Source organism: Rhinopithecus roxellana, chromosome 16 (genome assembly GCF_007565055.1).
Source record: "Rhinopithecus roxellana isolate Shanxi Qingling chromosome 16, ASM756505v1, whole genome shotgun sequence".
Taxonomy (NCBI): domain Eukaryota; kingdom Metazoa; phylum Chordata; class Mammalia; order Primates; family Cercopithecidae; genus Rhinopithecus; species Rhinopithecus roxellana.
The window spans coordinates 12,274,600-12,299,364 of record NC_044564.1 but is presented as its reverse complement, the minus strand read 5'-3'; the positions used below and the strand labels follow the sequence as shown (position 1 = coordinate 12,299,364).

Sequence of the window (24,765 nt, the reverse complement as noted above, 5' to 3'; positions counted from 1 at the left end):
ATATACACACACACGTGCACACACACATACACCCATCTGCACATAGACACTCCATGAACCTGCACACACATCCCCATCTGCACATGCACACACACACCCCATACACCTGCACACACACACACTCCATGCACCTGTACACACAAACACATCTGCATGTGCACACATACCCCATGCACCTGCACACACACACCCCAAACACCTGCACACACACACTCCATGCACCCGTACACACACACATCTACATATGCACACATACCCCATGCACCTGCACTTACACACACATCTGCATATGCACACACACTCCATGCACCTGTACACACAAACACATCTGCATATGCACACATACCCCATGCACCTGCACACACACACACTCCATGCACCTGTACACACACACCCATCTGCACATGCACACACATACCCATGTGCACCTGCATACACACCCCCATCATGCATGTATACATACACACATGCACACACCCATACACACGCACCATCTAACACAGTTTGTTCTGCCTAAACTTGGAGGCTCCAGCCATGGTTGGACAAATGCAGAGGAGAGTGGTGCGAATGAGGCAGCGACCACGCCAGGCCAGAGTGCTGGGCCTGCCCAGTGCTATTCTTCACTGAGTTGCCGCTGGCTTGTGCTACTGACCAGGGCAACAAGGGTGTGGAACAGGTGCCAGATTGATGGAGCAAGCCAGCTGGTGACTTGAGCCTACCCTTCAGAGAGCTGGCTGCTGTGACCAGAAGCAGGCTGGAGGGGGCCGGACCCCAGCCTCGAAGCCCAGCAATCCAAAGGTGGCCTCTTCTGACCTCCCCTCTCCAGGAAGGAGTTTAATATCTTCCAATTACTCCCCTCCCACTCCCTATGCAGAGGAGGTTGAATCCATTATTGTAATGAAAGGAAAGAAAAAGAAAAAAAGACTCTCCAATTAGGCCGGCCCAGGGACTCACATGTCATCCTGTCCCCTCACAGCAGACCCACTGAGGACAGGTGGCCAGGATGTTTGATGTCACCAGGTGGGACAATTAAACCCATCTTGCTGGCGGGATGAGCTGCTAAGCATATAATGACTGCCACTTCCCGTCCCCATCTCCTCTCAGCCCAATTACCTGGAATTAAGCAGGCAGCACCAGATGGGAAAAGGGACACCAGCTCGGATGGAAGAAAGCGTTGAGAGCCGGGGATGCTGTACCCAAGAGAGAAGGCTACAGGAGCCACAGCAATGTCTTCAAACATACCAAAGACTCCGGGGAGAAGAGGCCGGGACTCTCGGGGCAGGACAAGGTGTTGGCGTGCTTATCCTTCACCTCGGATAACAGTGTGCACAGAGGGTAGCACATTCGTTCACGGAGGTGTAGGAACTGCAGAGTCTGCCAAGGTCCACTCACGGAGCCTCTGGCTGAGATGTCTCACTTGAGAGGTATTTGGTACCTAGTAGGTGATCCGGGAAGGCAAAACCAGGTTTGGGAGTGGAAGTCAAGGATGCAGCCCTCACCACTGCATAGACTTTCTCATTATCTGGGCCACCCAGCAAGGAACGGGGTTCTAGTGCCCTCCCGGCCACTGCAGGAGCAGAGGCTGAAAGGAAAGAACTCAGCAAGAGGCCGTCTCTGCAAGCTGCCTCTATATCCTGGGAAGGCACCCAGCCTCTCCCTACATGAGCCACATCTTAGGTCTGGTTGCTCAGTGCTCCGGGATAAAGCTCGCCACCAGCTCCCCCTGCACATGGGAAGACCAAAAGGCGGGTCCTCAAAGCCATAAGAAAATGCGAGGTCACCGCTTACAGTTCCTAAGGTTTTGTTGTGCTTAGATTCGACACGGGTATGTCCGATATTCTAAGAATTCACTTCATATTAAAACAGGAAGTTCCAGCTTACGTCCATTTCTCTCACTCCAACCTCAGCCTGACCCCTGTCCCCTGTCTTGCAGCTGTCACAGCAATGCTATTCACAGGAGCCAAAAGGTGGAAACAGGCCAAAGGTTCATCACGTGATAAATGGATATGCAAAATACGGCCCGGCCACACAATGGAATGTGACACGGCCATAAAGAGCAACGGCGCACTGACCGGCTATGGCTGAGTGAACCTTGAAAACAAGATGCGGAGTGGGAGAAGCCACGTGTGAAAGGCGCGCACGGTATGATTCCGGGGACACAAAACATCCAGAGCAGGCAGACAGAAAGCAGGCTGGGGGCTGCCCGAGGCTGGGGAGGGCGGTGACTACTCACGATAACGGGTTTCTTTCTGGGGTGTGAAGATGTTTTGAAAGCAGATAGAGGCGGTGGTTGCACAATACTGTGAACGTACTAAATGCCACTGAATTGCATACTTTAAAAGGGTTACATTTATGTGATATGAATGTATTTGAATTTTTAAAAGTCAGAAGCAGAAGAAAGGGTGGCAGGGCTGGGCCAGCATGAGACAATCAAAGCCAGGAGCCCAGCCCAGCAAGGAGCCAGGGCTGAGTCCCTCCATCCGGACTCCATGCTGGTATGTGCCCCCCACCGGGACCTCATGCTGGTATGTGCCCCCCACCGGGACCTCATGCTGGTATGTGCTCCCGACCAGGACCCCATGCTGGTATATGCCCAGACATGCCACATACTTGGGCCTTCAGACAGCCTCCCAGCCAATCCAGGGGCGTTTGCTGCTGCTCTAACAGGTCACCAGAGAGTTGAAGAGTTGGTGGCTACAAGCAACATAGACTCTTACAGTTCAGGGGGTCAGAAATCTGAAGTGGGCTCTAGGGGCTGGCATCAAGGTATTGAGGGTCTGGTCCCTTTCAGGAGGCACCGGGGAGAATGTGTCCCTTACCTTTTCCAGCTTCTGAAGAGGCCGCCTACATTCCTTGGCCCACAGCCCCATCACGCTAACTCCGCCTCTGCCATCACATCTCCTCCTTCCGACTCTGACCTTCCTGCCTCCCTCTTAAAATTATGTGTATTTACATCTGCGAAAACCCTTTTCCTTGTCACACTCTCAGGGTTTGGGGGTTAGGACATCCACCTAGCAGCCATGGGCCTTCACCAAGGACCAGGTGCTGGGCTGTACGGTGCACAGACACACAGCAGCCGCACGAGGCAGGGCCATGCTCCCAGCCTACAGAAGAAGAGACAAAGTTTCCAAGAGAATCCCTGCCCAAGGTTGTTTGGCTGATGGAAGTTTCCTTCATGGGTCCTGACCTCGTAGGCTGAGGGCACCTTTCGGCTTCCTTCTCAGGAAGTCCTACCCTTTACCATCTCCTCCCTCCCAGCTGTTCAGAGCTGTCATGACCCCAAATTAGGACACCCCCAATCTGGAGAGTTCGCTCTGACCACAGCAAGATCCACATCCCCACACGCCTCGCTGGGTGCCTTCCACAAACCCCTCTCCTACTCTACAACCACAATCCTCCCCCTCGCCCCACTTCCCCAACACGTTTGATCCCCCAGCCGGTACCAGGGTGGGATTCTTAGATTAAGTCTCCATCAGCCTCTGAGAAGTATAATTGGGGCTTTTATGGAAAATCAGCTCATTATGCAAAGTGCAAGGGTTGTGAAAATGATTTTTTTGAAGGAGCACGTTGGGCTCCTATCCAGCCATAAAACGAGGGAGAGATTCCTCAGGGCTGTGGGCTTGGTTTGCGGGTTTTCAAGAAGGAAGGGGTTGTGCTAAATTAGAACCTTTTGCTAATCACTAACACTACAAAACGCTCGAAACGAAACACTTAGTGTCTTGTGAAGTGCTGGCGGCTGACCCCAGAAGGTTCAATTCCCCACGGAAATCTCAGCCCATTCGGAGCAAGGTGGGACATTGCTCAGACTCAGCCACCAAGTAGGGCTGCCTGGGAGGGTTGCCTGTCACCTGTCTCCTGAACTCTCGGGTGAGTGTGTGAACCAGTGGAGGTCTGCGCTCAATCCCAAGGGCTGCAGAGGGAAAGGACCCAGGAAAAGTCCCAGAGTGGGGCTCAGAGGAGGGAGGGTGGAGGAGAAGGGCAGGAAAGCCAGGCCTCAGGGAGAAGGGCCTGCAGAGGTCTTCCTGTGAAGCCTCGCTGTGCACTCAGGCGGCCCTTTCCTTTGGCCTGCAAATACCTCCCCTTCGTCTTTCACATCTGCCTGTCCTGTGTGCAGAAAGGGGTAACTCAGCAGACGTGGGGTGCTCAACCCCTCTACATGCCAAAGAAAAGACTGGCTCTTGCCCAGCTCCTAGGAGATGACCTCTAACCTCTAAGTCCTGGAGTGTCCGCTGGATAAGCCCTCTGGATAAGAGCGTCTTTGTACAGCTGAGGCCTTGGGCCACACAGTGTACGCTCACGATGTGGTTTATGGCAGGGCTGTGGGCAATGCAGGATCAGTGTGGCCTTGGGAGGGGCTGGGGATGGAGTAACTAAGGTCGGTCTCACAGGCATGCCCAACCCCACCGACCACCAGTGAGGACCCCCACTCCAGGGCTTGGGTGGGCTTCCGTGGCTGGCAATGTTCTGTGGCTGTTGCCACACGTGCCTACTGTCACACACCGTTGCCGGGAGAACTAAGCACTATGCAGAAGGCTCCATGGGGAGGGGACAAATGCAAACCCACGCCCGATGTATCCTGGCTCCACCCCGGGGCCTTTTCCATTTGCTGATTTGAGTCTAGACCTTTCTCCGCAGCCATAATGGCTTCTCCTGGTGAATCCGAGAACCCGGGGATGGTCTTGGGGACCCCACACATACCCTGCTACTGTCACTGAGAACATTTAGTGAGCCCTTCTCTGGGCCAGGCCCTGTGCCCTGGGATTTACAGGTCTCATCTCAATAAATCCGAGACACCCCCAGTGTTGACCTCATCTTGTAGATATAAAAAGGGAGGCTCGGGGAGATATCTCCAGCACGAGCCCCACAGCTAACCAGGACACAGGCTTCAGAGCTGGGTCCACCGACACGCAGCCCTGGCTCATCATGCCTCCACTCAGGTCTCCCGTGGGGTGGCAGCCTCCAGGGCTGGGGTCTGTGTTCCCAGTCCCAGGGGCCAGTGTGCCCACACGCTGCCTAGGCAGTTCCCCGACCTGAGAGGGAAGAGGGCAGGTTTCCCACTACATCTGCCAGCCCCAGGGCCAGGGCCAGCAAGCAGGGCCAACCGACTGCTCCGCCCATCCTGGGAGGAGCGGCATGAAGCACCAGCATCGTCCTCTGGGGTTGGCTGGGTGGAGGGGCCAGAGAGGTGGTGGAGGGAGGGAGGGAGTGGCCCGGAGGGAGTGGGGGAGGGAGGGTCCCCACCCCGGGCCTCAAAGGGCCTCCCCATTCATCAGACAGCAGGACAGACATGCAGGATAGATGCAGGGCCAGCCCTTTCCACTGTCCTCACCATCCCCGAAGCCACCAGTGGGCTCCCGTTGCCACCTGTAAACCCCAAGGGACACAGGCCCTCGGAGCTTCAGACGGAGCACCTCAGCCTTAGGAGGGGCAGGGGCATCCAGAGCCTGACGCAGACACAGCTGTGACCCAGGACTGTGACCACGGACTGTCTGTAGCAGGAGAGGGGATATGGCTGTGGGCACCTGTGGCAGGACCGCGCCAATGCCAAGCCGGGCCACCAGCCTTCCCAGGAACAGAATCAGGTCACTCGTCTGACGTGGGGTCTGCAGCACCAGGCCTCCAGTTTGGGAGAATGTCTAATGGATTTGGAGAAGAGATAAAAAGTCTAGTATTTTGTGCAGGAGCAATTAAAATGACTGATTTTTTGTTGCTTGACTCTCTTTCCTTCCTAATAATATGTTAAAAAAAAAAAAACAAAACAAGAAAAAACAGGCTAGGGAGTATAACCACACCACTGACAGTATTGTATGTCACGGGCTGGTGGAAGGAAGAAGGAACCATCATTTCTGGAAACAAAAACGAACAACACATAGTCTTTGTATCCAGAAATGATACTTTAAAAAAAATTAACGTGTTTTAAATGGTGCCTATTACAAACTTTGCACCAGTTGGGAAACAGCCTACACATCTGGTGGAGGGACTGGTGGGGCCCCAGAAGTGTTAGTTATCCTCTAGAAAGTACTCAGGGCGCTGGGCACCAGGGTTTTGACTGTTATTCTTTATGCCCCAAATGTGTTCTAAATATTCTTTTGTATGTGATTAATATGGAATTTTAAGAGTCTATCCTATATTTCATATTTTCAAAAAACCTCAATTCAAAGGCATTTCCGAGTCCTCTGAGAATCCAACATCGGAAGTCCCCATGGGTTTAGGAACATTTAGCCCTGCCCAGAGTCTCTGTGAACCTGAACAAATGGCCCCCACCAAGGGGCAACTGTGCCACCAAATGCTCCAGCACCCTCGTTCTGGGACCCCCCCAGCCTGCAGTCACACATGGCGTCCCTCACGGATCACATCAGGGTGAGGCCCCTTCCCAAAATGAGGGCACCCTCATGATGTCACCTGTGCCCAGATGTGACCCCATCCTCTCTGCTCTCAGGCCAGGCTCTCTCTGCCATCCCAGCCTCTCCTTCTCACTCTGCTGCCCCTGTCCTCCCAAGGGTCTCCCAGACACACGTCCCCACCCCATCAGGAACCTGGTCTCCCTGACCTCAATCTGTGGGTCAGAATCCACAGTGCCCAGTTCTTATCTGGGGCCATTCCCTCCTCTCACAGATGCCCAAGTGCCATCCAAGTGTCAGAAGCAGAAGGCAAGATCACAGGGGTCAGGGGACCCTCTGAGGCTGAAGTCTGCAGTCCAAGCAGAATAAACGGAGAGTGGAGAAATTCCTTGGCTTGACTTGTCCAGATGCCCTGCACAGAGACCTGCAGCCCCTAAGCCAGGCAAGTCCACCCTGCTCCGGCCCCATCCCTGCAAACAGACCCCAGCTACCTCATTCTCGGCAGAGCCCCCGGTTCTGATGTGTGGAGAGTACATTTAGGTAGGCAATGATCTGTGAAAGGATTAATTTACTGATCTTATTACCTAAATCGAAAGAGATTTTGCAGCCGTCAGTAACATGCTTGCAAGATTTCTCCGGTGTGAGCTGAAGCCTCCCTCCCCCGCCAACAAGTTACTCGACAACACGCTGCAAATGTGTGATAAAGACACAGGCAGAGGGAGGGCATCTGCTTCCCACCCCAGTATCTGTGACAAGGCACGCCGGTGTCAACAGAGATGAAAGGACCTGGCCTCGGCAGCGCACTCCAGAGAGCTCACCTGATTCCTTTGTTCTGCGCAATGCTGTGCAGCGAGAGCCTTGACACCGCGGAGATGACCTGTGAGAGACAAGAAAAGACTCTCCTGTAATTTCACAAGAGACCAGAAAAGGCATCACAGAACTGGGGACAGTGTTTTGCAGGACATCGAGAACTGTTAACTAAGTACATCACATCTGGGTAAGAAACACATCTACAGTTTCAGAGATGGGGAAATGGGAGCCCAGAGAGGTCAAGCAACCCGCCCAAAGTCACCCAGCAGCCAGGGTACCATGCACATGCAAATATCCCAGGGTTCTGCTTGCTTCCCTTCAAGCCCTCCCCTGCGTGACATTTAACCAGATGCCTGGCTCCATGGAGGGTTCGGGACACAGAAGGACAAGAGCTCCAGGTGCACAGCGGCATGACGGGATCTCTCCTTGTCTCCCCTGACCAACAGATTGGTCAAGAGGAAGGTTTGGCGAGGAGCAGTAGCCGCTCCTCCTCCCTCTGCTGCCCCTAACCAGCCTGCCCTGTGATGTGGGCCTCCTATGGATAGGCAGGACCCACCTGTCTCCTGGCATTGAAAGCCCCAACACAGCTACTCCACAGATCTCCAAAGGGACGGGTGGCAAGCAGGCCGGAGAGAGGACAAGAGGCTCTGCAGATGAATATGAGGAACCTGGGGCAGAGGACAGGAGATGGCTGGCCCAGGGATACAGGTTGTCACACACATGAGATGGCCAAGAAGCTGTCACAATTCACAGGGTGAATGGAGCTCCTGCATGCCAGACTCAGGCCCTGAGGAGGCAGGTGCGGCCTCGATGTTGAAACTGCACCGAGTGTGAGTCCATGTGTGTGCACAAGTTCGCGTGTGTGGTCGTGTGTGCATGTTGCTTGCGTGTGCTCCAAGTCTGTGTGTGCACTGAATGGCTAGGTGGCTGTGTGTGCGTGTATGTACACGTGTGTCTGGGGGTGGGCAACCGGAAAAGGCCCACGACGGCCACGTGCTGAATTCATAAACACCCTCCACTGGGTGCTGGCGTCATAGGAATGGAGCCCAGAGGGCGCTCTGTGTGCCGCACACCACACCAGGGAACCCCACGAGGCCACCCTGCGGTGCACATTTGCTAGACAGGAAAACTGAGGCTCGGTCACTTGGCCAAAGCCCCCCAGCCGGATGTACCCCCCAGGCTTCCTTTCAGGCTGTTCCACTTCCAGCAGCAATTTTCAAAAGGGGGAGAGGAAAGAAAATGAACTATGGAGACGGCAGGTTCGACCCATGAGCCAGCGGCTGCATGCTGCCTTCCTGTAGGTGCTTGTGGTTAGGGGCCAGGGCCAGGGAAGCTGGGGTCGTGGAAGGACAGGGTTCTTCTGTGCTTCCTCAGACAACACTCAATGGGCCGATTATGCAGCCGGCCCAGCCGCACTCCCATGCTGATGCTACAAGGGGCCTTTCACAAATAATCAGGAACTTGGCTCTGCGAGTGTTTTTGGCTTTTAAGAGCTCTAAGCATTTACGGAAAACAAAAATTAAAGCAATATTGCTGTATGTCCTTACAGTTATTTGGAAGAATGTTAGATCTCAAAGGGTTTGGCAACTACAGGGCACCCAAGCCCCCCTCACACACCTCCCACAGCAGACGTGGCTGATCAACTCCTCCGACGAGCCGGGCACAGGCCCAGAGTCCTCCTCCATGGAGTCTAAGGAGGCACCAGCATTCGGTCAGCACTGACACACAAGAACATGTTTGTCAACCTGGAGTCAGCGCAAAGGCCCCAGGTCGGGTCGTACAGATGGAACCAGAGACAGAGAGGAGGCATGGTGGGTGAGCCAGCCAAGGCCAGAACATGGGTCTCCAGCGTCCGTGCATCTGTGGCTCCTGTGGACAATTTCTACAGCTGCTGTGACCACAGCAGCCTCAGCCCCGACCTTGGGGCGCTTTGCCCCAGGATGAACATGTCATGAGTGGCGTATGAAGGGCTCTGGAGGGCCTGCAGCATTGATGGGCAGCTCCTTCCATGGGTTCAGCATGACCAGCTATGCTAGAGGAGCCCTGTCCTTCCATCTGCCTGAATTTCAGGCTTCCTGGCTGGCACTGGGGACAGGGGGAAGCTCAGGGGCCCACCATGGGGGACCACACTCCAGTGACCCAAAACCCAGGGCAGGCGCTGCTGGAGCAGACACCGGACCACTGAGATAGCCATGCGGTCAGATGGGGCAGAGGCGGCCCCGTATGAAACCCACTGGCCTGAAAGGTTGGGAACAGAAGTACCTCCCTGCAGGAAGAGGGATGCCCCACAGTAGCTCCCCAGGGCAACTCTGGCTATGCCCGCCCCACTCCCAGGACAGAAAGCTGGTGTCCCCAGGGGCCTGGCTCTCAGGCAATGATCAAACACCTCTTAGCCCACAGCCCCAGCCAACTCTTCCGATATCGCAAATGTCAAAGGATGACATTTTCCCTACTTTCATTACCTCGTCTGTTCCGAGTGCCGGTTAACAAACGAATGAAGACGCACAGCCGCACTTCCCTTCCTCCTTCCCTCCCTCTCCTGAAGACAGCGCCGGGGCAAGAGGAAAGGAGCGTGTGTGCTGGGGACAAGGAACAGGGAGGAAGGACAAGGGGAAAGATGTGCCACTCGAAAGGACCAGGCCTGCTGGGGAGTCCACCTGCACTGCCAGCTCCCAAAGCTTCAGGCCTCTGTGCCATTCACCAATGTCCAGGCCTCACCGGGCTGTGCTCAGTGAGACTCACTGAGGAACGAGGTGGGGACTGGAGAGCTCAGAGGACAGGCTGTGGTGGTTGAGTCCAGATCCTGGATGGCAGCCCTAGCTCCATCCCCACCCAACCATGGCCTGTTCTGACCTAAAGGTTCTCAGACATCGGCAGCCCGTCAGCCACCACACAGCCGCAGTACAACCTTTTCAAGATGGCGCTTTAAAGGACAGACCCTAGGTCCTATCCCCCACCCCAGAGGCTCTGGGGCCTGGGAATCTGCATTTATAGTTCAAGGCCCACATGGCTGGATATGCAGCCCACTGGGGCCCTCTGTCCCCTAGGGACTGGCCAGATGGGTAACGCCACAGATTGAGTCAAAGCCTGCGGGAAGCCAGGAGCATGTCCCAATTGTCCACTTGTGGATGCCTCACAGAGGCAGCGTCCCTGAAGCCCCTACACACTGGACGGGGAAGCAGAGGGACCAGGAAGGACGTAGGGAAGGGGATGTGGTCTGTGAGCTCTTCCAGGGTAGGAACTAAGTTGGCTTTGCTGAATGATTTATCTCCAACGTCTTCACATGGTAAGCCCTTCAGCTACAACTCCACCTGAGAAACCTTTAGATCCCAGTGACCATAAATGTAAAGCTCTATGCTGCAGTTTCAGCAGAGGATAGGAAGCCTCAGTGACCCCAGAGCTCAGGCACCGAAAACTCCACTTGACGGTTCCTTCCACAAAAACACTTCAGCATCTTTACTTTACTGCATCGAGTTTCCAAACCGAGGACAGAGGTGCTGTGCTCACCGTACTTGCAACTTAAACATCCACAGTCAAAACTCAAGACAGGGCCATGAAGAAAAAGGAAACGTAGACTGTGGATTCACTGTTGGACAATCCCCAATTTTGCATGGCCTTCTGGAAAGAACCCAGATGTCTAGCTATTCACACGTGACCTCATCCCAGTCTCCACTGCACCTCTGCACCTTCTCTCTGCATCGTCTGCCTCACTTCTTTTTCACACCTCCTGTAACTTCATCCTTCTGTGCTGTATTCTTAGTGACTTCCTCGGTTCTATCTTCTGATTCATTAATTCTCCCTTCGGCTCCACCTAGACTACTGCTTAAGACACATATTGAGTTTTTCGTGTCAACAACCTCAATTTTCATTTTGAGAATTTCTATTTAGTTCTTTTCTCAAAGTCCATCTGTTCTTTTTGTCCTGCTTGTTTGCTCGTCATTTTCTCTTCTTTTCTTTTGCATTCTGTTCCTTTTTTCCGAGAATAGAAACTCTCTCTTATCAATTGCATCTGCTAGTCCCCTCCCCGATGCTGATCTGTTCTTTTTCAGCACCAGCTGGCTAGTCTGGTAAACATACATATATTCACAGATTACATGTATTGTGTATAAACACACGTCTATATCGTTCTATGCTGTAAGTGCATCCTCAGTGGGAATTGTTTTCAGTGGGTGGAGGGAGCCCCCAAGCTCTGAGAGGCATAACTGTGAGGCTCTCCTGGTTTCCCCCTGGCTTTCAGGCCCCACCTCGGGCCTGGTGCCAATGCAGGATGGATCCTGCCAGACACTGTTTCCCTGCCCAGCCTGGGATGGTCAGCTGCTTCTATGTGCCAGAGTACAGCTCTCTGGTCCCCACTGCATGGCCCTCTCGGCCTTCCTGGCTCAGCTCTCTGCACTGCATCCATTCCATCTCCCTCACCTCCACCATGACGCAACCCCAGCTGTTGGGGCCCAGGCCCTAGGGGGGGCCTGGTTCCAGGCCTCCCAGGGGGTGGGTGGGGAGCCAGGCTGGCCTGGCTTCTCTTTCTGTCTTTGACATTCCTCTTGGTTTCTGACAATTGAGGATTTCCCTTTCTAGTTCTAAGCCTAGTAATCATGTTTTAGTTTGCATTATTTCATTTAAAGAGGGACTCTATGTGTTGAGGGGAGGGGAGGAGCCCATGCTCACTGGACCACTGTGTTTCGTAGAAATCCCTACGCCTTCCACAGAGCAGGAACTCACAAAAACCTCCAAGCAAAACAGCCGTCAAATCCCCGTGAGCCTGGGGCCCATCGGTGGGAGTGAGGACACGTCTACTCAACATCAGTCAGTGCGGGGCAACTACACTGCGATGATTTTAAAGAGGAGCCTGGTCAGGCGTGGTGGCTCATGTCTATAATCCCAGCACTTTGGGAGGCCGAGGTGGGTGGATCACTTGAGGTTAGGAGTTCGAGACCAGCCTGGCCAGCCTGGTGAAACCCCATCTCTACCAAAACTACAAAAAAATTAGCCAGGCGTGGTGGCACACGCCTGTAGTCCCAGTTACCTGGGAGGCTGAGGCAGGAGAATGGCTTGAACCCAGGAGGCGGAGGTTCCAGAGGGCCGAGATTGCGCCACTGCACTCCAACCTGGGCAACAGAGCAAGATTCCGTCTCAAAAAAAAAAAAAAAAAAAAAAGAGGAGCCTGCCAATTTTGCCATTACGATGATAGATGATGGGGTGGTGTTTGTTTAGCACACATCACAGGGTGGCAGCGTGGGGCAGTGACATGGAAGCAGGAACTCCCGGCCACACAGGTTGAGGTTCGAATGTCAGCTTCCCCCTCAGAGCTGGGGTGACTCTCAGCCTCCCTGAGCCTGTCTCCTCAACTATAAAACATGGTCCTAACAGAGGTCTCATCACAAGGCTGCTGGGTCCTGCAGGAGGACACACCCCTAGACGGGATGCAACACTGCCCATGAGTGCCAAGTGAGGACAAGGCCATGGGTCTGCTGGTGGTCCCAGCACTCCCTGCAGAGTCAGAGCAGGCGTCCACCCACACAGGGGACCATGGGGTCCTCAAAGCAGGTCTGCAGCTGGGCAAGCCAAGGCCAGCATCAAGGCTCAACACCCAGTGCCCATCAGGCCTCCCTCCAGGAAGCCCATCTCGCCAGGCGGTGCGTGCGCAACTCTAGCTTTCTCCTTCTGGCGCCTCAGAGAGATGGAAGCCAAAAAAGTGACCCAATCACCCTGCACTTGAGCCAGTGAAGCCACTGAGGGCCCCCCATGGTGGGGCCGCCTGGGGCCCTAGGGAAGGGCGCCACGTGCTCTGACAAGGTTTACAAGTTCCCGGCACCCTGCAGGCCCCTCTCTGACCCTCGTCAAGCCTCCAGGAGTACTGGTTTTGCTTAGGGCCTCTGGAGGGAATCCCCCTTTCCATGACTCTCTGGCAGGGCCAGCCATACCCTCCTGGCCACCACCTACAGACCCCAATGCACCGGGTGAAGACAAGAGTAGCAGTGGCCAACAGTTTCCAGTGCCCCCCACACCCTGTGCAGTGCTAGACCCAAGATGTCCCATCCCAACTCTCGCCACCTGGAGCTGGAAAACACATGCACCTTCTCCCAGAAGCAAGGCTCTGTCGCATCCAGCGACTCATCCACGGTCCTCTAGCTGGACAGCCGAGGATGCTGACAGCTGCCAGGAGAAATGGTCCAGTGTGGGGCGGTCCACCTGGCCCCAACTCAGCTGAGTGCTGGGCTCAGAGTAGCCTCCAGCATCATTTCCTAAACCAATGGAAATAAGCGACTCCTCCCATACTGCCTACAGGAATTGCTCAGACAGGGATCTGAGGTCTCAGGAAGACCTCCCAGCTGTTCCCCACCCAAGGCCCCAAGTGCACCTCAGACAGACAGACCAGGAGACTTGGAATGAGGCAGCCACTGGCTTCTCCTTACGATTGTTAACTGTCTTGTTCCACGTTTAAAAGTCCCTTCGTCTTGAGGAAACTTCCCAAGGTGGCCACGGGCATCCTCGCTGCCCTCCGTGCTTCTTGATCTGAAGTGACAGTAGGGTCCTGATTCAACCCGACTGCAGTGAGCTGCCCGGGGCACAGGTCTGTGGGGCAACATGAGGCACAACCTGCCCACAGCACAGCAGGTGCCACAGGTGCCACATCCCCATGAGGTGGTGGGGCGCGGCAGGGAGAAGGAAGAGAAATGAGTCTTCTGGCTCTGGCCAGGAGATGCTCTGCAAAGAGGGAAGAGCCCAGACCGCCCTTGGTTCAAATCCGCCCTTCCCGGGCACCGTGCTGAGGCTCCCTGAGGCTGGGTTGACTCATCTGTGAGATGGGGATAATAGTGTCTACCCATGTGGCTGTAGGTGAATGAGACGGAGCCTGGCCCAAAGCAGGGACTCGCACGCTCTCAGCTTGTGGAAAGGGGACTGTGCCCGATCAGGAAGGCCCACGGAGGGACTCATGGCTACACTCCATCCTCCACTTGCTTGAATGAAGAAACGAAAACAGAGCAAAGTACTAGGCTCAGGGCCAGAAGCGCGCATGTTTGTTATGACTTTATAAGACACCCATGGCCGCTGAAGTGTCCCTCCATCTCCTGGGAATGCCGCTCTGGACCGTCCTATCCCTACAGCCTCACAGCTTCCCCTGGTACTTGGGATGTGAACCTGAGCACATGGTTCCTCCGGCCAAACCTCAGTCAAGACACTCAAGCCAGGCAACGGTGACCCAGAACCACCACCCAGGTGGATGCATGTGTGCCCTACAAAGGGAAATCGAGCTAGGTGCAGTGGCTCATGCCTGTTATCCCAGCTACAGTCTCACTTGAGATGAGGAGTTGAAGACCAGCCTCGGCAACACGGTGAGTCCCCATCTATTTTTTTTTTGAGACAGAGTTTCATTCTTGTCACCCAGGCTGGAGTGCAATGGCACCATCTCCGCCCACTGCAACCTCTGCCTCCCGGGCTCAAGCGATTCTCCTGCCTTAGCCTCCTGAGTAGCTGGGGATTACAGACAAGTGTTGCCACACCTAGCTAATCTTGTATTTTTAGTAGAGATGGGGTTTCAGCATGTTGGTCAGGTTGGTCTAACCTCAGGTGATCCACCCACTTCAGCCTCCCAAAGTGCTGGGATTACAGGCATAAGCTACCACACCCAGCCTCCATCTCTTAAACAACAACAACAAAAAAGTCTTTAGGGCCAGGTGCAGTGGCTCACACATGCAGTCTCAGCACTTTGGGACGCTGAGACAGGAAGATTGCTGGAAGCCAGAAGTCTGAGGCCAGCCTGAGCAATACAACGAGACTCCATCTCTACAAAAACTAAAAAAATAAAAATAACCAGACGTGGTGGCATGCACCTGTGGTCCTGGCTACTCGGGAGGCTGAGGTGGGAGGATCACTTAAGCCCAGGTGGTCGAAGCTGTAATGAGCCAGGATCATGCCACTGCACTCCAGGCTGGGTGACACAGTGAAACCCTATCTCAAAAAATAAATAAAAATTAAAAAGAAGGCCGGGCGCGGTGGCTCAAGCCTGTAATCCCAGCATTTTGGGAGGCCGAGACGGGCGGATCACGAGGTCAGGAGATCGAGACCATCCTGGCTAACCCGGTGAAACTCCGTCTCTACTAAAAAATATAAAAAAAAAAAAACTAGCCGGGCGAGGTGGCGGGCGCTTGTAGTCCCAGCTACTCGGGAGGCTGAGGCAGGAGAATGGCATAAACCCGGGAGGCGGAGCTTGCAGTGAGCTGAGATCTGGCCACTGCACTCCAGCCTGGGCGACAGAGGGAGACTCCGTCTCAAAAAAAAAAAAAAAAAAAAAAAAAGAAATTGGAGCCCTGAGCCGTGCTGGCGACCACGTGATGACGAGCCATCCGCCGACCCAGCCTGCTCTCAGAGGCTCTGCTGATCAGAAGAGCTGTCTGGCCCCGACCCTCCTGCTGTCATTAGCAATCAGTAAGCAGGAACTGCACAGACCTGGCCCCAGCCGCAGACCTTCCTTATCAGCCATTACCACGCATCTGGAAACACACACACACGCAGCCCAACGGAGCCAAATGGCAAGATTATCAAACTCATTTAAATATGTTGCCCCGGAAACTCACCTATCTGCCTTGGAAATCTACAGCTCCTATTGCAGCGTATTCAGAAGCAAATCATTATAAATTACTTTTTCTAGCTCAGCCTGTGTTATCCTTCATTTTTTTTTCTTTTTTCACATGGAAAGCAAGGTCAGAAAAACTTGGGGTTCTTGCCTTCAGAATGACAAGCGACCATCGAGCAGTGATAATTACAAAACATGTGCAATCACAGCTTCACATTCAGGTTTTGCCACCAGGAAGAGGCTGGAAAAACAAAAGCAAGCAGGAAAGGCACTTCTCAGCCATTGCATTGGGCAATGGCAGGGCTGTGGGGCCCGACATCAATAGTTTCTTCTTGGGAGCCAGCAGAGTGCAGAAAGAGAGGTGGGGGCCGCCCCAAGGCCCCTGAGCGGCAAAATGAAAAATGTCATTCACTCAGCCAGGTGACTGGCAGCAACTCTGAAGGGGAATGCATGAAAGGAGGGTCTGGTTGTCCTTACAAAGAAGATCAGGGCTCGAAAGTCATTTAGAAGGAAAGAAAAACGTGAGAACGTCTTCTCCGTAAATAAATAGCTCAGAATTGCCCCACTCCTCCTGGAGCTTTCAACAAAATGATACCCAAATATATGCTTCCTTACTCTCAGTGGGTCTGGTTCAACACCCTCAAATGCAGGAGTCTGAGAGACCACCTGAGCCTTGGGGACCAGCAGCCCAAATCTTTGTGCCTTACACTCTGTGGGTGCTCCTTGTCTACAACATAGATGGATAAGTGGGCTGGTGGGTGGATGGATAAGTGCCTTACACTCTGTGGGTGTGTGAACAGATGGATGGATGAGTAGATGAGTGGACAGGTGGGTGGGTAGGTGGAAAGACGGATGGATAGACGGATGGATGGATAAGGGTGTGTGGGTGGATAAGTGGGTGGGTGGGTGGGTGGGTAAATGAATGGAAGGATGGAAGGATGCATGGATGGGTAGATGGGTGGGTGGGTGGGTGGATGGACAGATAAGTGGGTAGGTGGGTGGGTGGATGGATAAGTGTATGAGTGGGTGAACAGATGGATGGATGGATGGGCAGATGGGTAAACAGATGGGTGGGTGGATGGATGGATGGATGGATGGATGGATAACTGGGTGGGTGGGTGAACAGATGGATGAATGGATGGGCAGATGGGTGGACAGATGAGTGGGTGGGTGGATGGGTGGATAAATGGGTGGGTGGGTGGATGGATGGATGGATAAGTGGGTGGGTGAACAGATGGATGGATGGATGGGCAGATGGATGGATAGATGAGTGGGTGGATGAATGGATGGCTGGAGGGATGGATAAGTGGGTGCGTAGGTGGGTGGGTAGGTGGGTGGATGGATAAGTGGGTGGGTGGGTGAACAGGTAGATGGATGGTTGGATGGACAGATAGATGGATAAGTGGGTGGGTGGGTGGGTGGATGGATAAGTGGGTGGGTGGATGGATGAATCGGGGGTGGATGGATGAATGGAGGGGCAGGTGGACAGATGGTAAGTGGGTGGGTGCGTGGATGGATGGATGAATGGATGAATAGATGGACGGATGGGTAGGCGGATGGATGGATGGATGGATGGATGGATGGATGGATGGATGGGTGGATGGGTGGATGGACAGATGAACAGATGGTGGGTAGATGGATGCTGACTCAGAGGGATCCCTTTGCCCCAGTCCCTTCTGATGAAGTAAGGAGAGAAGAGAGAGAAGAGCCCCTGATGGCCAGCCTCATACCTATCTCCCTGAGTCCCTAATACACCTTTGACATTTTCTGTACAAATGTCCTCCCTCATGGTGGGGGTCACAACTACCCACCATGGAGGCACCACTGACCCCGTTTTGCAACTGAGAAAACCCAAGTTCAGAGAGGTAACATGACTCGACCAAGGTCTCATTGCTGTGGAAGGCTGAAGCCTGGGTCTGACTCAAAGTCCAGCTCCTAACAGTAAGGTACCTGAGAGCCACCCCCTGCCCAGGAGCGGGGGCCAACCCTGCCCCTTCTGAGCCCTCAGCAGGTGGTTTGGGGACAGATCCTCCAGCTAGATCATGGCTCCATGGGGTCCTCGCTCCACCCTTCCTCTGAGTGTCTGCCCCACTGGGAATGAAAGGGTGGGATTCTAGTCTGGAAGGTTCTCCCAGCTGGAATCACATCCAGGACTCTCAGGCACTGGCACAGAGGGCAGACCTGAAGATTCTTGTGAGCTCCTCAAGGGGGTGGCTGAGCAGAAGCCCCCAGGGATGGCCCAGCTGTGAACGGGACACTGGCCAGGGCCAGGGATGTGGGGAGACTGATCGTCTGTGAACCAGGGCCTCAGTGACCTGGCCAACCCCAAGAGGGAAGAGAAGAAAGGGGCAGGGCCCAGCCCCAAAGAAAACTGCAAGCCCTGGCTTCCTCCCTGCATGCTTGGCTCCCAGCACCCACATCCTCCATGTTTCCATGGCTGTGCTGGATGGGTGATTGCAAGTCTAACTTCCCCCTCTTCTCTGCCATGATGTGGCCAGGCTAGAGGAAAAGGGCTGATGGCATCCTTACCCCACGCACCGTCCTTTCCCCACTGCAGTCAGTTACACTGGCCCAGCTGCCCCAACCAGCATGTCTCTCCTTGGCTTGAAGGGGACGGGGTCCTAGGCCCAGTTCCTGACACCTCTAGAGGAAACCCAAGGCCTAGAGCAGAGGCAGGAAGGCTGGCAGGGAAGCCCCGGGCGTCAACGTCGCTTTGTGCACCTTGGGACCCAGGGAAAAAAGAGGCTGGAGGGGAGAAGTGGGCCCAGATGGCCTCCTAGAGCACTGGAGGAGGCGTGTGCTGGTGGAGTATCCAGAGCAGTACGTCCTCTCCAGGCGGCCACTCCAACCATGGGGCTCTGGAAGCTTCTTGACTAAGACAGAGTCTACCACTCACGAAGAGGGGCAGACGGGTAGACAGAAAAGCACGCAAGGGGGTGGTTCATGCCTGTAATCCTAGCACTTTGGGAGGCAGAGGTGGACAGATCACTTGAAGCTAGTTCTAGACCAGTCTGGGCAACATGGTGAAACCCCATATCTTCTAAAAATACAAAAATTAGCCAGGCGTGGTGGTGTGCACCTGTAATCTCAGCTACTTGGGAGGCTGGGGCAGAAGAATCGCTTGAACCCAGGAGGTGGAGGCTGCAGTGAGCCAAGCCTGCACCATTGTACTCCAGCCTGGGCGACAGAGGGAGGTGGCGGGGTGGTAGGGGACGGAGGAAGGAAGACAGGAAAATACACAACAGCAATCGGACTCACATGTTAGCTGAGTGCCTGCTCTGTGCTGGGCATGTGAGGGAAGCTACAATTTAATCTGAGATGCCGAGCAAAACAGTACAGAAGCTCAGACCAGGACATTATGCCACAGCTGGGATCAAGTCCTAAGCCTGCCATGGATGATCTCAGCCACTCCTCTCTGGGCCTCGGTTCCCCTGTGTGTGGAATAAGGAAACTACAAGACATACAGATGGCAAGGGGCGTCCTGCCATCTCCCACTCCCACTGTGCTCACAGTGGAGTCACTAACCGGTCACCGTGCCCTCCTGAACACACTGGCCTCTGCAGCTATCTCTGCACAGTGCTCTGGGCAGATGCTGCCCATGAAAGTGATCAGCACCCAATAAGGGAGTGGCACTGCCCTGGGAAACACCTGCATCAATAGCCTCGGGTCCCCTGAGCGCTGACTGCCCACTGTCCCCAGTTCCTAATGCCAGCATGGAAGTCCTGTGTCCCAGTGCAAGCACAGACGAGGCATCAGGCGGCAGCTGCTCCCCACCAGGAAACTCTACAGGAATCAGTCGGGGGTCGGGGCTGTTGGGGGGAATTCCCCGTCCTTCGTGGAAGCAGCTTAGCAGCCATCTGGTCCAAATTCTCCAGTTGTGAGGTGGGAAACCTAAAACCCAGCTGGGGAGATGCAAGAGCTTCACAAGCCCACCCAGCAACTTCCAGGCAGAGCCCGGCCTAGAAGCAGGGGTTCCCGTTTGGAGCCTGAGGCTCTTCTCTCCCAGACATGGTGTCCTCCATGACAGCTAACCACCGTCTAGGCCTCCTGCCTGCCAGATCTTTCCCAGGTTTATTTCATTTTATTCCCTCGAAACCCCCATGAGACGGTTCTGTGGCTCTCCCGTTTCTGAGGAGGAGTCACTGGGGCTGGGGCAGACGGCTGGTGCCTCCGGCAGCAGAGCCCAGCTCTCCACGCCACCCTGTCCCGGAGGGCCGGCTATCCATCCTGGATTTGAAGCTGAGGGACAAACCATAGCCTCCAGGCATGAAAGCAAGGTTTCTGAGTGGGGCCCTGCAGCCTGCGAGGCCAGTAAACCTGTCCCAGCACGACTGGCTGGGTAGGCCTGGCCACTCACTGTCTGCGAATGCTGCTCACTCATTCCCAGAGACACGCCCCGGCCCCTCCCTGGGCATCACTCAGCGCTTCTGTGGCTGCAGGAGCCAGGCAGAGACGGCGCCTCCCTCCCCTGTCCACCAGGAAAAAGGGGGGATAAAGGTGGGTTCCAGTGTGGCAGGCATCCCAGACCCAGGCTGCAGACAAGCCGCATTAGTCCCTCTTTACTCAGAGGCAAGGCCAGAGACTATGACACAGATCTGCTGCCCAGCGTGTGAGTTACTGCCTCCAAGGTACACGAATTCCACAGGAAGCTCAAAGTACCCGCCCAGATGTGAGGCCAACGCGGGGTTACAGGAGCAGCACCGCAAGGGCAGGAGGGAGGGGTTCTGGCCTCCCCCCCGCCCCCCTCTCTACACGGATGTCTCGCCCCAAGAGCCTCCCGCACTGCTTCTTCCTTGGACCCTTCCCTCTTCCCAGAGGTGGACACAGTGAACCAAGGGGCTGGAACGCAGGCGTCTACACAGGCGGATTCCCATGTGGGACCCCAGGATCCATCTCCCTCCCCACCCCACCCCTGCAGAAGAGCTGTCCAGGCAGGGAGTGGGCCGTGGAGGCCTCTAGTTCCCTCTAGTACAAGAGGCGATAAAATGAATTGAGGTTTATGATGGCGAATGCTATGGCGCCATCCTGCCCGGGCTAAGGGGTGCCCAGAGGGCAGTAGGACATTATCTCCGGAGTGGCTGGGCAGGGATTCTAGAAGAGACAAGCATCTGACTCGGTAGCCGAGTACAGCAGACGCCTCCCATGCCCTGGGGCCTCACCCAACTGCGGGGGCCCAAACAGGGCAAGATGGCAGAGGAAGGGCACATTCACTCACTGCCCAGCGGACACAGCCATCACCTCCTGCCCTCAGACATCAGTGCTCCTGGTTCTCAGGCCTTTGGGCTCAGACTGGGACTCACGCCATCGGGGCCCTCGGGTCTCGGGCCTTCAGATCAGGACCGGAGCTGCACCACCAGCCTTCCTGACCTCCAGCTTCTCAGCAGCTGATTTCAGGACTTCTCAGCTCTCCGGATTGTATGAGCCAGTCCCTGGTATTAAATCTTCCTATCTAGGCCGGGCGCGGTGGCTCAAGCCTGTAATCCCAGCACTTTGGGAGGCCGAGATGGGCGGATCACGAGGTCAGGAGATCGAGACCATCCTGGCTAACACAGTGAAACCCCGTCTCTACTAAAAAAATACAAAAAACTAGGCGGGCGAGGTGGCGGGCGCCTGTAGTCCCAGCTACTCGGGAGGCTGAGGCAGGAGAATGCCGTGAACCCAGGAGGCGGAGCTTGCAGTGAGCTGAGATCTGGCCACTGCACTGCAGCCTGGGTGACAGAGCGAGACTCCGTCTCAAAAAAAAAAAAAAAATCTTCCTATCTATCCATATGCTATTAGCTCTGCTGCTCTGGAGAACCCTGACTGATACAATATTGGTAAGGAGCACACCTCTCCCCTGGGATGGCCCCATTCAAGCACGCCCTGCTCCCACTCCTACCCCCACACCCAGCACCACTGACTGCAGCCAGCAGAGGTGCTGTGGAGACAACAGTGGTAGGGCGACAAGGGACAGGGTGGGTGTGGAGCAAAGACAATTCCCCTAAGGCAGGCAGGCCCGCTGGGACTGAGGGAGAGCAGCCAGTCAGCCAAAGCAAGCAGAACATGCAGGGGGAGGGCCCACACACAGGCCCGGACAGCGGCTGTGGCCACACGGGGGACCAGAGAGCGGAGGCCTGTCGGATACAGAGCCAAGGAGCTGGCCTCACCTAGGGCAGTGGGAGTACAGGGTCAGGCTGGTGTTTGAGAGATGGTTCCAGCTGCAAAGAGGAGACTGGGTGGAGGGAGGGCAGGACTGTGGGAGGGGAGCGGCCCCAAGGAGTCTTCTGACCAGGCCAGGTGCAAGACGATGGCGGGAGGGCCCGGGCAGGAGGCCACAGGGATGGCCACGGCCAGACAGGACATAGCCAGAACTGTTTAAGAGGCTGATCAAAGCTGCCTGGGTGCAGGGATGAGGCAGGGAAGAGAGAAACCATCTCTGTCCTTTCTGCCAGGAGACACAGAAACAGCTGGCCTGAAGAAGGGGGACAATGGGGGAGGCTGGCCCCCTGGGTCTGGATGCACAGTGGCCAGCTATGGAGGGAGGGGCAGGGGATGCCAGGGCTGGCGTCTGGGCCAGGCTGAGCTTAAACCCTTGGTGCGGCCTTGAGCAAGTTGCTGCCTGCCCCGAGTCTCCCTCCCCACCCACCTGGGGAAAGGGGAGGCTGAGAGGTACGTGGTTATCTGAGCCACCGCCACCCCATTTCTGCCTCCCACAGAACCCCTGCCCGGCCTGCTAGACTCCCTTCTGCCACCTTCCTCTGGCCCCGGGATGCCCTGGCTGTATGAGGAGAGGCTCCCTCTGCCCTCAAACGGTTGCCAGCAGCTTTTCTTCCCAGCAGGTAATTGGCACCCTCCACACTCTGCACAACGATGCCACAACACAGCCCACAAAGCTGGGACCCACACCCCAGACACAGCTATCCACAGGCCAGGTGGACAAGCCCAAAATCAGCCACTGCCCACAAGCAGGGTGGGAGTCTCACACTGCCAGGAATCTTCTTGGAACAGCCAACGCTCGTGTTCTGGGTGACGCATTCGGCTCTGGGCTCAGAAGTTACCCCACTGCCTCCATGAATCCTCAGCCACCCAGTGAAGTCAGTGTTACTATGCCCCTTGTCAAATGATGAAACTGAGGGTCAGAGTGGTCACCTGCACACATCAGCTTGATGGTCTGATGCTGCAGAGGAGAAAGCAGTGCCTTGTGCTCTTTTAAAGGGAAAGCATCCAGAAGGAACAGCCTCAGCCTCCCGACTGAGCCTCGCCCCAGAACCCCTCTCTCATGGCCTGGTCATCCACTGTACGTTCCCAGTCTGCTAATGGGGACAGGTGACGGCAGCCGTCACCTGGAGGGGCTGATGAGTTTCCAGTGGCTTCACCAGCCTCCTTAATTAATGGCCATTTTAATGGGAAGGGGATCAACAACTGTATCTTTAACACTACGGCAATAACTTTCCAATATCGGCCGGGCACGGTGGCTCCAGCCTGTAATCCCAGCACTTTGGGAGGCCGAGACGGGCGGATCACGAGGTCAGGAGATCGAGACCATCCTGGCTAATACGGTGAAACCCCGTCTCTACTAAAAAGTACAAAAAACTAGCCGGGTGAGGTGGCGGGCGCCTGTAGTCCCAGCTACTCGGGAGGCTGAGGCAGGAGAATGGCGTAAACCCGGGGGGCGGAGCTTGCAGTGAGCTGAGATCTGGCCACTGCACTCCAGCCTGGGCGACAGAGCAAGACTCCGTCTCAAAAAAAAAAAAAAAAAAACTTTCCAATATCTACCCTTATGTCTGAAACGATGACTGAGTAACGTGGTTATTAAGTGCAAGCTTAACACGGGACATGGAGGTGCGTGAATCTCCTCTGCGACGTCAACTCCACACCTGCTCCTGCTCTGAACTCCCGCAGGAGCGCCTGGGAGGGCCTGGGAAAGCACTTGGCCCCCCGACACCCCCAGTATTTCTTCCCTAGGCTGTCTAAAGATGGCAACGGAGGGTGTGGGGCCCACCCAGGCCCTTAGGCTCAGCAGACAAAGGCCTCTTTGACCAGTCTCTTAGCGTAGGGCTGAGCTCAGCACTCTCCACCGGCCTGCGTCTCACGGATGCTCCAGGTGTACCACAGGGCGGGCACCTCTGCGGACATGTGGCAGCCGGGGGAGGCTCAGGGGCCAGGGACAGGTTGCTGGCACCACCACCGCCATAGGAGCCACACAAGGAAGGCCTCGGGCAAACCACACGCACTCTAGAGCCAACTGCGATCCAAGCACGATCGAGGCTGGGTGGGTGTTTCCGAAAGGACCTGACGGAACTAAGCACTAAGATTGTTTGGAGTCTGGCCGACGCAGCTCCCCATCCATCGCCAGCCAGGTGGCCCATGGTGAGCGAGGTGGACTCTTGGTGTCCTCAGCTGTGAGATGGGGGCAGCCGCACCCGCGAGAGTAAGGGAGACAACACACCGCCCACGGCTGCTCAGCTGCCATCACCATCATCGTTGCTGCCCCTCCTGCAGATGCAAGCCCCCACCTCCACCAGTCCAAGTCCTCTGTGCACGTCTGTCACAGGACAGAGCTAAACCTTAGAGAGGCCATCCCTGCTGACCTCACCTGCCGCCCGTCTCAGGAGGAGGACTCCCAGGAAGTCACCACCGCAGGGGGATCCCCCAAGCAGCAGCCACCTCCCCGCCACCCACACCAGAGGGTCCCCATACAGCTAGTGGGTTTCCAATGGGTGTGCAGAGCTGTGGGCAGTGGGGGCAGAGGCCAGGGACAGTGGCTGAGCACTTGGTGTGGAAGCGCCTTCGGCCCAGGCAGCCTGGCCTTCCTTGCACATATGCAGGGCTCCTCCACGAGGGCAGACACCCTTTCCCCAGGGACCGGGTCGTCCCATTCGAGAGATCCACAAATCCAGCCTTTGACTCCATGGAGCAGGAGCATGGCGGGGCAGGGGCAGGGAGGTGTCTACTTGGGGTTCCTCCAGGCATCATCTGCCCCCATCCCAGGCATCCTGTGACACAGCCTTCCAGAGGGGACCGGGCCAGGTTTGTGCTGCTGAACCTGGCTCTGGACCC

The 24,765-nt window shown here is 55.5% G+C and overlaps 1 protein-coding gene across 1 annotated transcript in view; it reads right to left on the bottom strand.

Annotated features, from left to right (window-relative positions):
• VAV2 (vav guanine nucleotide exchange factor 2) overlaps positions 1-24,765 on the bottom strand; it is a 228,344-nt gene that overhangs the window by 91,711 nt on the left and 111,868 nt on the right. The window contains exon 3 of the mRNA XM_030919729.1: positions 7,160-7,218. Coding sequence (XP_030775589.1) covers positions 7,160-7,218 — 59 coding nt within the window. The remainder of the gene's footprint in view (positions 1-7,159; positions 7,219-24,765) is intronic.